The sequence below is a fragment of the Amblyomma mixtum genome, chromosome 10 (assembly GCF_055824585.1).
Source record: "Amblyomma mixtum isolate Tamu chromosome 10, ASM5582458v1, whole genome shotgun sequence".
In the NCBI taxonomy this organism is placed as follows: Eukaryota; Metazoa; Arthropoda; class Arachnida; order Ixodida; family Ixodidae; genus Amblyomma; species Amblyomma mixtum.
This window is the reverse complement of record NC_143021.1, coordinates 23174965-23187587: the sequence shown is the minus strand read 5'-3', so window position 1 is coordinate 23187587 and position 12623 is coordinate 23174965. Positions and strand designations below refer to the sequence as shown.

The following is a 12623-nucleotide window of genomic DNA, read 5'->3' as shown; positions in this document are numbered from 1 at the left end:
CATGTCTGCAAAACTGATGTCAAAGGAAGGAGCATGCTGGATGGGGAAAGAAAAAACGCTGCTCCCCAAGGGGTGCACATGCCATCACAAGGCTGTTCATGATCATGAACAATTTTAAAAAGTAAATATGCGTTTCTGCACACACTGTAACTACTGGCAGTACTTCAAGATGGAACACTAGCATAAACATGAGCAAAGAATTCTAGTGCTACAATGCAGGCAGTTTGCAGGTTTCCTCAAGACCGACGGCGCAATATCCAAGCATTGTGATCAAACTGCGGCCAGGCAGAATGTAGGTGGACCAGAAGCGTGATGATGTTCACGCTGAAACCTGTAAACAGATAATATAATACGTGGGAATGCATACCGAAACAAACTCTGCCAAGGATACATGCCTCAGAATGCATGTGCCTCATTTAAGGTATTGGCATGCCAACATTTCAAGATGTGGTTTTCTTCAAGCAACCACAGAAACTGCCCTAAAAAAGGCAAACCACAGATGCATACAAAAAAACAATTGCAGGGACACCCGATTACCACGTGTGTTAGCAATTCAACAGCATTAGACGCCGCTGGTGCCTTTCCCACAAGTGACCTTGCTTCCCTCCAGCCAAGTGGCGAATCTTATGACTGACATTTTTTTTCCCCAGTCAGGCTTTTAATACTCTTTCATTAAAAAATAAAACCTCAGAAACAACGAACAAAGAAATGCTGCATAAACTGGACTAAGGTCTGCACTTTCATTTCGCAATTTTGGCAAGGTGCAGATGCACGCGGCCATCTTTCGACAGCAGCGCCGTCTTGCGTCCGGCCGATTTCTCCGCCACTTTGGCTTGGGTGGCCGCCGCTGCCATACAGGCAGCGAGTACTCGCCGCGCTGTTCAGCCTTATCCCAGTGTTGATTTTTGCATGATTTTTGACCTACGAAGTATTGAACTGTATGCACTGAGCAACTGTGAACAAAATGGCCCATGCTTCGGCGAGCGGCGACGCGGATGTTTCCCTGCAAGTTGTGCTGAAAATCGACATTGGAGGTGCTCATCTACGTAAGTGTGCGCAATTCATTTAACGGCTTTCTGGTATCAATAATCGCGACATTTATTAATGCGAGCATCAAACTTGCTGAGCGCTTCTATGTAGTAGTTATAATTATAAAAGAAAAACCGCTCCGTTCCGAGCTAACAGCAGTGTTGCTGTCAAGCGCTCAAGCGGTCTGCTCTGCGTTGCGCCGGTGACACGAACAGGTTGCCACTGCGTTCGACCGCGTCTTTCACTACATTTTCCCTCTGCACTGTCCTAAAAAACGGTACTTTCTATAGTGCTACATGGAGAAGGCACCGCTGGAGCGCATAAGCGCAGAGTTCTGTTGCAGCTTTTGGCTTTGCATAAATTTCTTGATTACTTCGTACTAACAGTAAAATAACTGGTGAAGTGTGCAGATGTAGCGTGGTCCACTCTTAGCGTGAACATGCTAGTGTGTGGCAGCGCTCTTCATAGTGCCAGTGCATCCGTCGACGTCGCGCGTCGAAGCAAAGTGTTGGAGGAACAGAGGAAATTGGATTTGGAGCTTGGCGTCGTGTTACATTTCGCTAAACTCAGAAAAAGATGTAGTAGAGAGGCATCTGGCCTTCGAACGCGAGTAATTGATACACTCGAAGCTGGGGCACCTGCTGTGACAGTTCCTGAGGGGCATATCTGCTTGGTCCGTCGCAGGTGCGGCCGCTGATTAATGCCGATAGAGCGAGAAAGCGCGTGCGTGTGGTCGGGTGGGCACTGCGTGCCTGCTGATTGCACGTCCCTAATAGGCACATTTTTTTTAAACAATCGGCATTTTGCATTATGGCATCAGTTGAAAAAAGTATTTGGTCGATGAGGTGTCACGACGCAAGGTGGACACGTCAAAGCTGCGGCCTTCAGTTTTTTAAGTTTTGCTGGTTTATCGGATATTTACTGCAAGCAAACAGCTGTGGCATTTGTGCAATGCATCATGGCTTTTAAGTACTGTCAAGTAGCTATGTTTACAGTGTCTTTAATAATCAGTCGCCAGTGTCGGCACTTATAACAGAAATGTTTCACGTAACCCGCAATGCTGCTGCATCAATTACCCAAATTATCGCTTATGTTTTGATTTTGCAAGGGTCACAGACGACACATATCTTAGCGACATCAGCAGTAGGTGCTTGCGTGTAAGGTATGTGTAGCTTGTGGGGATACACATGAATCCCCTGCCCCATTGTAACGGCCGCGCGTAATTATCACGCGATGCTATGCGCGCGCCGTTCGGGAGGTTTTGCGAGGGAGGGCACTCTCGCCATCCCCACTTCCTTTTGCTCCCCGCCGCGGAGACTTTCCCTCTTTCCCCTCTTACAACGGAGAGACCTCCTCTCCAAAGCCCGGGAGGAGACGCGTTTCTCCCGAGGCTCGCTTGTCTTCTGGCGGGAGCCGTACACACGCATGGATCAGAGATCTGCCACGGAGACCGCTGCCCTTATCGCCCGGCCACCGTGTGTGACTTGACCGCCGCGGGCCGTGAGCGAGGAACCACGCGAGGTGAACGGAATCTTCTTCCCCCACATTTTTGCGTGCGTTCTTTCCTTTGTGTTATTCACCCCCGTACGCGAGCGGAACCCTCTCCCTCGTTACGGCGGTTGTGTTGTTGCTGCTGCACTGTATTGCTCGGGAGCAATAAACGCTCCTCCGAGTAGCATACTCGTGTTTGTCCCCTCTGGCCCGAACCCGCCGTGGTTGCGACTCACCGCACCGCGGGTTGGGGGTCACAGCTCTGACTGCTAGGGCTGGCACGCTGGTGCTAGAGAGCGACAACTGCTTCTAGCCCTTTGAGCGTTACTACAAGAATAAACCCCCACATTCTTGGCGCCCAACGTGGGGCCAGAGGTGTGACAAACCGAGTGTCTGTGTGACCGACTGCCGACATACAGACTAGCCATGGCGGCGAGCGGGATTGACATCCAATCCCTGCTGTGGTCGTCCAATACGGCTTCTCAGCAGCAACATCCTGGTCACGGCACTCACTTGGGTGAGACGCCTAGGCGAGCCGTCCGGACGCCTAGCGCGGTGGGCGCTACTCCTCCAGCGTTACGACTTCACCGTGCGCTACAGGAGGGGCAAGAACAACGTGGTGGCGGACGCACTTTCGCGCGCGCCCGTTGACGGCTTGGGAAGTAACAACACTGCCCACTCCGCCGCGCCCAACAGCCAGAGCAGCGCGACTGCCGCGCAGTTTACACAACGCCCCGAGGGAAGGGACACCCCGCCTTCCCAGGGCGAAAGCGTGAACCACTTGGAAGGCGTCAGTTCCGTGGTGAGCGTTTTCAGCAGAAGGGAGCTATTGGAGGCACAGCGGGAGGATCCATTTTGTCGAAAAGTGTTCGATGGGCTCAGGGAGCAGGGCGGCGCGGCCGCGGCGCACATGGAGGCAACTGGTATTGTTATACGTGTGGGGCGTTCGAACACAGCTGGTAATGCTGTGAGCGCGATGGATTCCTATCTGCTCGACTCCGATGGCATCCTGCTGAGATATATCCCCTCCGAGAAGGATACACACGAGTCCTTCAAGGTGGTGATTCCACGCACGTTGAGAGGAGCACTTTTACGCTACTCTCATGACACGTGCATCGCTGGGCATGCGAGTGGCCCTAAGACTTACCTCAAGTTGTGCCGCCTGGCTACCTGGCCTGGCATGAAGCGGGATGCGATACGCTACGCCCGCTCGTGCGACGTGTGCCAAAGGGTTAAGCCATGTGGTGGACGCCCACCTGGGCTCATGCAGCCGATCAATGGCCAGGTTCCTTGGCAAATTGCGGCTTGTGACGTCATGGGACCTTACCCCAGGACCCTCCCCCGCCAGCAGGCAGCCGCACCGAGACGCAAGGCTCGACAACAGAGCCCGGCGCCTCGTTACAACTTGCGCCCAAGGCAGAAACAACTCTGACCAATGCGCAGAGAGTAATTTCTCCCGCTTAATATGGACGGAACACCCCTTCCATATTTCGCAAAACGGCTTCCGGAGCAAGCACACGCTTTCTCGTCGGAAAAGACCGAGCGGGGTTAGACTAGCTCAAAAAAAAAGAAAGTGTAAATCTGGAAAGTAACTAGAAAGAAAAGACAGCCTTGCAGCCGCAGGCCAGCCTTCACAGCGTGCCCGGAGGAGAGCCAGCGGACGCCGCAACGACCGTTGCTTCTTCGAACACCGAGAGCCAGGCCGTTTGGAGGGAGGCCGCATTCCAAAACCAAGAGCACGCTGTCACCACCGAGCAACCATGCCCGAAAAACAGCTTCCGGTCGGCCGCGGGACGAGCGAGCGAGAAATCCGAGAAGCAAGGGCCTGTGTCTACATGGCGAAAACTGCAGCAGAGAAGCCGCCTTGGAGTTCCCCGGTCCCCGCGGCGGCGGCTTTGCCCACAAGAGAAGCTTGGTGCCCCGCTGGGCCCGCCTCGCAAGTGCTCCGCGGCAGAGGGAAAATGGGTCGGCGCGTCCTTTGTCACCCCCCAACGAAAGGAAAAGAGGGCGAGCCAAGAGCGAGCGGTTCGACCAGCGGAGTTGAGGCCTGCCGTACGCTGTGCAAAGGGACGACACGATGCGTAATTGCCCTGAACCTGCCTGCCGCCTGCGCATTCCGGCAAAGCTGCCCTGGCCGACTCACGGGACCTGCGGTCATCGACCCCCTTCAACCCTGGGCTCCACGGTCGTCCATGGCGGCCGTCTACACTGCCTTCCTGCCCTGGCGTCCACGGCCTTCGACGACGGCACTGCTGGCTGTGAGCTGAATCTTTTCTTTATTGGTTTTTAAAGTTAAACGGTGTTTCGCCGGCCCCACTCGGTACACCCTTCGGTGAACGCGGTCTCTTTTCGGCCGTAGGGCAGTTTTAAGGAGGGGGGGATGTGGGGATGCACATGAATCCCCTGCCCCATTGTAACGGCCGCGCGTAATTATCACGCGATGCTATGCGCGCGCCGTTCGGGAGGTTTTGCGAGGGAGGGCACTCTCGCCACCCCCGCTTCCTTTCGCTCCCCGCCGCGGAGACATTCCCTCTTTCCCCTCTTACAACGGAGAGACCTCCTCTCCACAGCCCGGGAGGAGACGCGTTTCTCATGAGGCTCGCTTGTCTTCTGGCGGGAGCCGTGCACACGCATGGATCAGAGATCTGCCACGGAGACCGCTGCCCTTATCGCCCGGCCACCGTGTGTGACTTGACCGCCGCGGGCCATGAGCGAGGAACCACGCGAGGTGAGCGGAACCTTCTTCTCCCACATTTTTGCGTGCGGTCTTTCCTTTGTGTTATTCACCCCCGTACGCGAGCGGAACCCTCTCTCTCGTTACGGCGGTTGTATTGTTGCTGCTGCACTGTATTGCTCGGGAGCAATAAACGCTCCTCCGAGTAGCATACTCGTGTTTGTCCCCTCTCGCCCGAACCCGCCGTGGTTGCGACTCACCGCACCGCGGGTTGGGGGTCACAACTCTGACTGCTAGGGCTGGCACGCTGGTGCTAGAGAGCGACAACTGCTTCTAGCCCTTTGAGCGTTAGTACAAGAATAAACCCCCATAAGCTGAAACAGCTCGCAACTGCACTGCCGCTGTGGCTCTCTGTTTTTCACACTGCTCCGATTCAAGCCGCCTTCGCTTCCTGTAGTTGTTTGAACAGACTGCGCAGTGGTTTACCAAAGACCTCGTTTCAGCTTTAATCGCACATACACCCAAATCGAGCTACTACAGCTAAGCAACCGCATACAGTAAACACGGAGAACCGCAGAGAACGCACGGACACCGCCTTTCCGAAACAGGGAGAGAGGAGTAAAGCAACTTGGCGGTGTTCGGCGCGCTGGGAGCGAGGCTAAAACTGAAAAAGGTCTATACAGCCTGAGGCTATATCTGCTGTCCAGTCGCAGGCACCTTTATGCTTCGTCGATACTGCTGTCACTGATGCTTGGGCCCATCCTCGCTACCCTTGTAGATGAAGTCATTTCTGCTTTATTCATTGCATTTCAAATTCCTCTAATTTTAAAACATAATGTCTGGAGACACCACACACTACGAATTGAAAATCTACAAGCAGACAACTTAGTTGTCCAGTCGGCATCATTTAATGGTCGGCCGTTTTCATTGGCTCTGAGCACATGCATGCTTGAAGATGATAACAATGATAGCAGCAGACAGCTGTCATTACTGGTAGCTGCCTGGGTAGCGTGCCACACAAGGAAGGCTACACATGCGTGAAGTGCAGTTGCTTTTTGCAAATCCCCCCCCCCCCGTAATTGGTGGCTCCCAAGCTGGGCATAGTGGCCCATAGACGAGTGCAGGGCCCTTAGTTAAGTGTATATGGTAGGTACATGCATAGACCAAGCAAGTGGCATGTTACGACAATCAGTCATATTCTTCTGAAACATAAAGCACAGGAGGCACCTTACCACAAAAATATTTACACACACCTATGCACACAAAAAAAGAACAAGGATGCAACAAATGCTCGCCCGAAATTTCAATGAGCGTGATCTTCAGTGGGCACTGAAATCTCTGTAAGCAGCCCATAGCAGCAGTAACCCAATCTACTACGCCGTTTAAAGGAATTCCAAGGTATGCTTCTACACTTTACCATTTCACCGTTTTTAATATTTTGTTTACTGACACTTAGCTTACCAAACACATTTCTTGCAGGCAAGGCACTATTAGTTTGATTTATTATTTCATTTTGCCAGCTGTAACAAATGTACACACATAATGTTATATTTTTGTCACTATGTATTCATTTCTGTTTTACACATGCTCACATACTTCAGTTCTTAGAAAACTAAGGATGACAGCCGCAGCAGAAACGCACGACATGGAAGAAAAGCTGCTGTATAATCTGCTAGGGGGATGCGTTGGTCATCGAAACCTTTTCGGCAACCTTATATACGACCTGGATCGCAGTACAACCTCAATCTGTCTGCCTGTCTGAAAAATGACTAATGTGACACAAGAAATGATAAATGCACCCGGCAAGATATTTCTTACTCAGAATGTTCATTCCTTATGTGTCAATCGTCAGCTGGCTACTGGACTGCACATTTGCATGCTATAGCTACATAATGAATAATTCATGGCCTTTTTTGTGCATTTTGAAGGGCACGGACCAGGAAATAGTCTGTTTTCACCACATTTCAGCACTGAACAGATTCCTGTTCAAAAGAGTCAAGGGGACAGTGGATGTAGTAGTTCAAAGGTGGGAAGCACGAGCGTCCATGCATCCTGTACCTATTTGTCACAAACAATGCAGTGTACTGTTTCCATAATTCGTTTCGTTTGTTACCGCTTATTCTACTTTGCTCTAGTAAACACACAACTAGCAATCAGTAAAAGACATGCACGCTACTGTCTGACAGGTGCGTGGGGTCACAGGTATAGTTGGCAATGCAAGATAGCGGTTAGACCAGTTCAAAAATTATGAGAGGTTGAGTGAGAAGTAAGAATCCAAACATGCCACGCGGCTGAAGTGGGGCATTGTCATATGCGTTCAAAGCCAGCATGCGAGATTTCACAACATCCTGGAAGCATGGGGAAAAAGGCACAAAGGACTGGATGCAATTAAAACAATACGCGCCACAAAAGAGGACAATAATCTTTCATGCACAGCTAATTATGCTGAACAACTGCAGACTGGGCGAGCTGGTATTCATAACTTTCCAACAGCGCTTCAGGGCGGAGAACGAGAGGGGACACAGACTGCGCTGACATGCGTCGTGTAGTGCTCACCTTCAGTCGTGCTGAACTTGTGCGTGCTGTACGTCGGCACAAAACCGTGCCGGCACTGGCAGTCCTGCATCAAACGGGACCGATAAGTAAAAGTTGCATTTCCACAAACGTCACACGAAAACGGCGTTGCAGCATTTTTCACAAAGGGTCCACACTCGTTAGGATTGATGTGATCGGGGATCGGGACCAGGGTCTTCAACGCATTAGGAAGAAGCAGCCAGTCTACGGAGGGAAGCCTTCGGGAGGAATAGCAAGCTTGAAGGTTTATTTTACATTTTGTACAGTAGCAAGGAGACCAAAGTCAGAAAATGGGGGAGGATGATCCGGCACACCGCAGATTGCTGCTTAAATGCAGTTCAGATTCCCCAGGCACCCAGCTAGGGAATCTGATCTCTGGTTGAGCGTCCAATGTGCTGCTAGCGTCTTCTTAAGCTCCGCCCTCCCCACGTGATCGCGCACACCGCACAGACACACACACACGGGCAAGGAGGAACTTGGCGTCTCTGAGTCGCGAACTGTTTGACCAGGCCCAAAGGTCGTTCCTGCAGTGTGGTGATCCTGATCGATGGGGACGCGTACGCTGACCGCTCACACCGGTGACCTCTTCAGTTCGGTGGAAGGGACAAATCAGCCGTGTCGCCCCTCTGCTTTGTCTGCTGCCCAGGGCGCACGCGGGCAATGAGTTAGCGGCGCCGCCGCCCCGCCGTCGTCACCACTGGGTCTCGTCGGTCAGTCCACGGGCAGTCCGGGAGAAACACCGCGCTCAGCCTTCCCGGCGAAGGGGATTAGACGCCTTTGTGTACGCCGACGCCGTCGCCAGTAGCTGCCCCACGCAGTGTCTCTTTTGTCTCCCCCGAACAGCAGCGCTTTTCGTCGCAGTAGCCTGATAACGCCGGACTGGCTCGCCTGTTTCCGCTGCCAGTCCCCAGGAGCGCAGTTCGGCACCAGAGCTGCAGTCAGCATCGCCGGCGAAGGGGATTACAGCCTTTGTCCGCCGACGCCGTCGCCAGAAGCCGCCCCCAGGCATCCTTTTCCTTGCGTCTTCTCCGAAAAACAGCAGCGCTTCCCGAAGTGGCCTGATGGCGCCCGTCTGGGCTCGCCGTTCTCTGCTGGCTGGGCCTCCGATCATTACAGTCCGTCCGCCGCCAAGAAGACGTCACGAAGCGGTTGCAGCTGATCGGTGCACCACGAATGTACGTCAGCGTCCGAGTCCTTCTGCTCGACAGGTCGGCCAGGAAGCCCTGCACATCTTGCAGGGGTCCTCGAAACGGAGCATTAGTGATCAGGCCTACGCTAAGCCCATACCTCCAGCAGGGCAGCACACGGCCAACCTCAGAGAACTGCCAGGTTTTCGGATAAGGCTAAACAAAGGCTGTAAATTTTGATACACACCACAGCCCTCGCTCGAAAGCGCATGCCCGGAAAGCTGGCCTACCGGACCTAGTTGAGCCAATTTTTGTTTTCTTTTGTAATTGAAGACACTCGCTTCCGAATTTTGAACAAGGAAATCCGCTCTAACTAGACGACAAAAGGAACAAAACGGTGACGCTTCAGAGATGCAAATGCGGAGAAAACAATGCAAACTGTTTTGCTCGGGAAATTTAAGCACTTCCAATAGGGCCACGGAGAAAACACGTGCTGAGGCCCTCGCGTTTCAGTTTTCTCGCCCTCTTTGTAATGGAGTTCAACTCGTAATTGGCACTAAAATTACGAACGCGCTTACTTCCCCTCATTTGCATGATCGCATAGTGCCGTCACCTTTGCTCAATCTGGCAAAGCTTCCCTCAATATCGGAGCCCGACTCACATTAATCTGTCTAATCCTTAAACAAAGAGACTCAAGGCGCTTATGCCAGTGTCCTACAATGGGTCGTCTTTCCAGCATTTCCGCGTGACAGCGGGCGCTTCTATACATAAGCACTACCTGTGCATTGTCAAACCATTAGCATTAAAATAAATGCAAGACCACTGCTGCAAAAGTTAATGACCATACCTAAACTACACATACTCAAAACTTTTTCGGCAGCAGCAAAAAAAGAAAAAGCAAACAGCAGAGACTCATTCTCGGAATCTGCTAACTACCCCCGTCGCGACACGAGGGGTCCTATTCTTCAGCCGCGCTCGGCGCGGTCGCAGACTAAAAGCCGAAGGGCTTAAGTGCGCGTTCACCTCTTCGGGCTCCAGACGCCACGCGACATTGATTTGTTCCGCACCCCGGCCGCGCGTCTCCTACACCTGAGCAGGACTTGAAAAGAATGCGGAAGGGGGACGATCTAATGGCGATTTCCACTGGTGGATCCGAAGCGAGGCGCTCGAATCGCAAAAGAGCGCCCCAAACCGCCTCGGAGGGCAGCGACCGTCGTCGACCAGCGGAACATGCAGAGAGCGCAGCGGAAGTGCTGGTTCCGGAAGTTGAGGTCTGGCAATTCTGGCGCCAAATTACTCGTACGCAGACGACGAGACGGCGGCGGAGAGCAAGCACATCTTTTGCGATGGAACCCAGTCGCTTTGTTCATGTTACGCCTGAGGTGCATCGCATTTTGGTGAACCTCGTAGGCAAACAGGAGCACAATTATTCTCTAGGTAAGTTCATAAATGAATATATATCGCATGTCTGCAGAGTGCTTAAGCTACGGAACGGTTCACGGTGCGACGGTTTGCCAACTCGCCCAGCTAGATTTTTCACTGAGTCATATGTTGTCAGCCGGCATGAAGTGTGTACCGATTGCTATCCTCGCGCAAGGACTGCAAACAGACCCTGCCTGTCAGCTTCTTTTTGGGGCAACGGCCGGAGCAGATGACTTTTCGTTCTCGGCAGCATTTTCCGTCTTGGCGCGCGAAAACAATGAATCACGAAAAGTCATCCGCGTCGCTGGTCGCCCTTGTAAGGCAGAGTGCCATACGTATAGTGAACTATAGCCATACGCAACAGCAGCGTCACAAAAAGGAGGTGCTTCACGCCGAGAGCCGCGGTCTCGCATGCGTAATTAGACGAACTGGGACGAAATTTTAGACATGCGTATCTCGGGGCACAGGCGTGTTGCTAAAATTGTACAAAATGGAATTGCCCTGAAAAGCAAATGCCTCCAAGTTCTCAATAGAAATATGCACGCTTACATCAGGCAATAAAAAGTTAATGATTTTTAGCTAATTACTGAATTTCTACGGACAATTATTACCCCAGTTTGTGTTCGCCTGGCCGCATTACCAACCAGCAAAAGGGGTATCAGCGTACGGCGTTTCGCATTTTTTAAAAAAATCAGTAAAATCTAACTTTGAACACCCTGTATATATAGACCATCCCTTTTTGTGTGAATATTGTTGCAGAGGCAGGAGCAGAGCTTGGCCATGCGGAGGTGTCACCAGAAATTAGTAAGTGTGCTCTAACCTACTTTGGTTGAAGGGAGCTAACTGAGGCTCTCACTGCTTGATGCGATAGATTTTATGGATCAGTGCCTTGTACCAGACTCCACTCTTTCCATTTAAAAGTTTAGAGTTGGTAAGATAACTGATTTAAGTACAAACATAGAACTGTTTTATTTCACACTGTTTGTGTCCTTCAATCTTCTAGCAATCTACTATGCTGACTGGCTTATATATCTTAAAGCACCCAACACCTTCGTAGTTCACTTAAGATCCGCATTGTAATCAACAATGAAGAAAACTTTTTGCATCACTGCAGTTCCTGGTGTGGAAGCACGGCCTGGCCCCTCTCACGGCCCCACTCAGGGGGCAGAACCTAGTGGCATTCAAGGAACACGCGGTATGTGGACGTTGTGTATCTTTGCACTCTTTTAAGGCGAAATCCTTTAATGCCTCATACTGTTGTGACCAAGGAATGTTAGCAAATGTGTCCGCGTTTTGGGGTCACTTCTTATAAAAAAAAAACTGTGTTGAGGCTGGGAATGGAACCACGGCCTTTGGAATTTGAAGTGGAGACGCTAGCACTCCGTCACGAAGGCTCAGCGTTTGAGCATCAATAAAGGCGCATCTAGTGAATGCATGGGTTTCATAAATGAAATAAAAGAAATAAAAATAAGAAAAGAAGCAAAACAAAAGTAAAAAATAAAGGAAAACAGAAATGAGATGAAATAAAATAAAAAAATGAAAAATAAAGGAAAACAGTGAAGCAGGAAATGCTTTCGCCTTGCAGCACTTTACAGAGCCAAAGTGCCCCCTAAAATGTTTTTAATTATTGCCTCTTTTCCAGCTCATACCTGCGAATGGACAGGAGGCGAAACTAAGTTACTCCTAGATTTGTACGCCACTTACTTTGGGCAAGTTGGGCCACTCAAGAAATTTAAAAACAAAAAGGCAATGTTTCAAAAAATTGCCATGGAGCTGCAAAGAACTCTAGGTGTAACAAGGACAGGGGAGCAATGCTGCACTAGGTACAAGACCGTGTGCAAGAGGAAAAGAACTGCCGTAGCCAGCAACAGCAAGTCGGGCAATTCACCACAAGATGTGCCCTTCGATGATGAGTTGGAAAAAATTAAGTGGCTTGATGATAGCCTTGAGCCCGAGGTTGTCAGAGATGCCCAAGGCATTGTTTCCCAGAAATTGCCCCCTGAACCCTCAAAACCGACCTCTGTGGATACTAATCAACAAGGAGCCACACAAGATGATGAGGTTGCTGAAACAAGAAGACACAGACCGAGCACAGCTCGAATGAGGGACATGGATTTATTTTTTCAAAAACTTCAAGAACTAGAGGAGCAGAAGGCCAAAAAAAGAGCAGAGAGGGAAGCAGCAAGAGAAGCAGAAGCAGCGAAAAAAAGAAAAGCTAAGGAAGAAAGAAGAGAACAAATGCACAAAGAAAAAATGGAATTACTCCGCAAGGCATTTGGGTTAGATTGAGAGTGTATTTGCAAAAG

General features: G+C 51.0%; 2 protein-coding genes across 2 annotated transcripts in view; one reads left to right on the top strand and one right to left on the bottom strand.

Moving 5' to 3' along the window:
• Positions 1 to 7820, bottom strand: part of LOC149325353 (ATP-binding cassette sub-family C member 3-like) — a 63820-nt gene extending 56000 nt beyond the window's left edge. Inside the window, exon 1 of the mRNA XM_089564241.1 lies at positions 7751 to 7820. Within this exon, the coding sequence (XP_089420367.1) occupies positions 7751 to 7820 (70 nt within the window). The remainder of the gene's footprint in view (positions 1 to 7750) is intronic.
• A 495-nt stretch (positions 7821 to 8315) lies between these two features.
• Positions 8316 to 12615, top strand: LOC149325352 (uncharacterized). Its single transcript, XM_089564240.1, has 3 exons — positions 8316 to 8325; positions 8953 to 9007; positions 11967 to 12615. Exons 1-3 carry the CDS (start codon positions 8316 to 8318, stop codon positions 12604 to 12606), a joined length of 705 nt encoding a protein of 234 aa, XP_089420366.1. The 3' UTR covers positions 12607 to 12615.
• Positions 12616 to 12623: the final 8 nt, after the last annotated feature.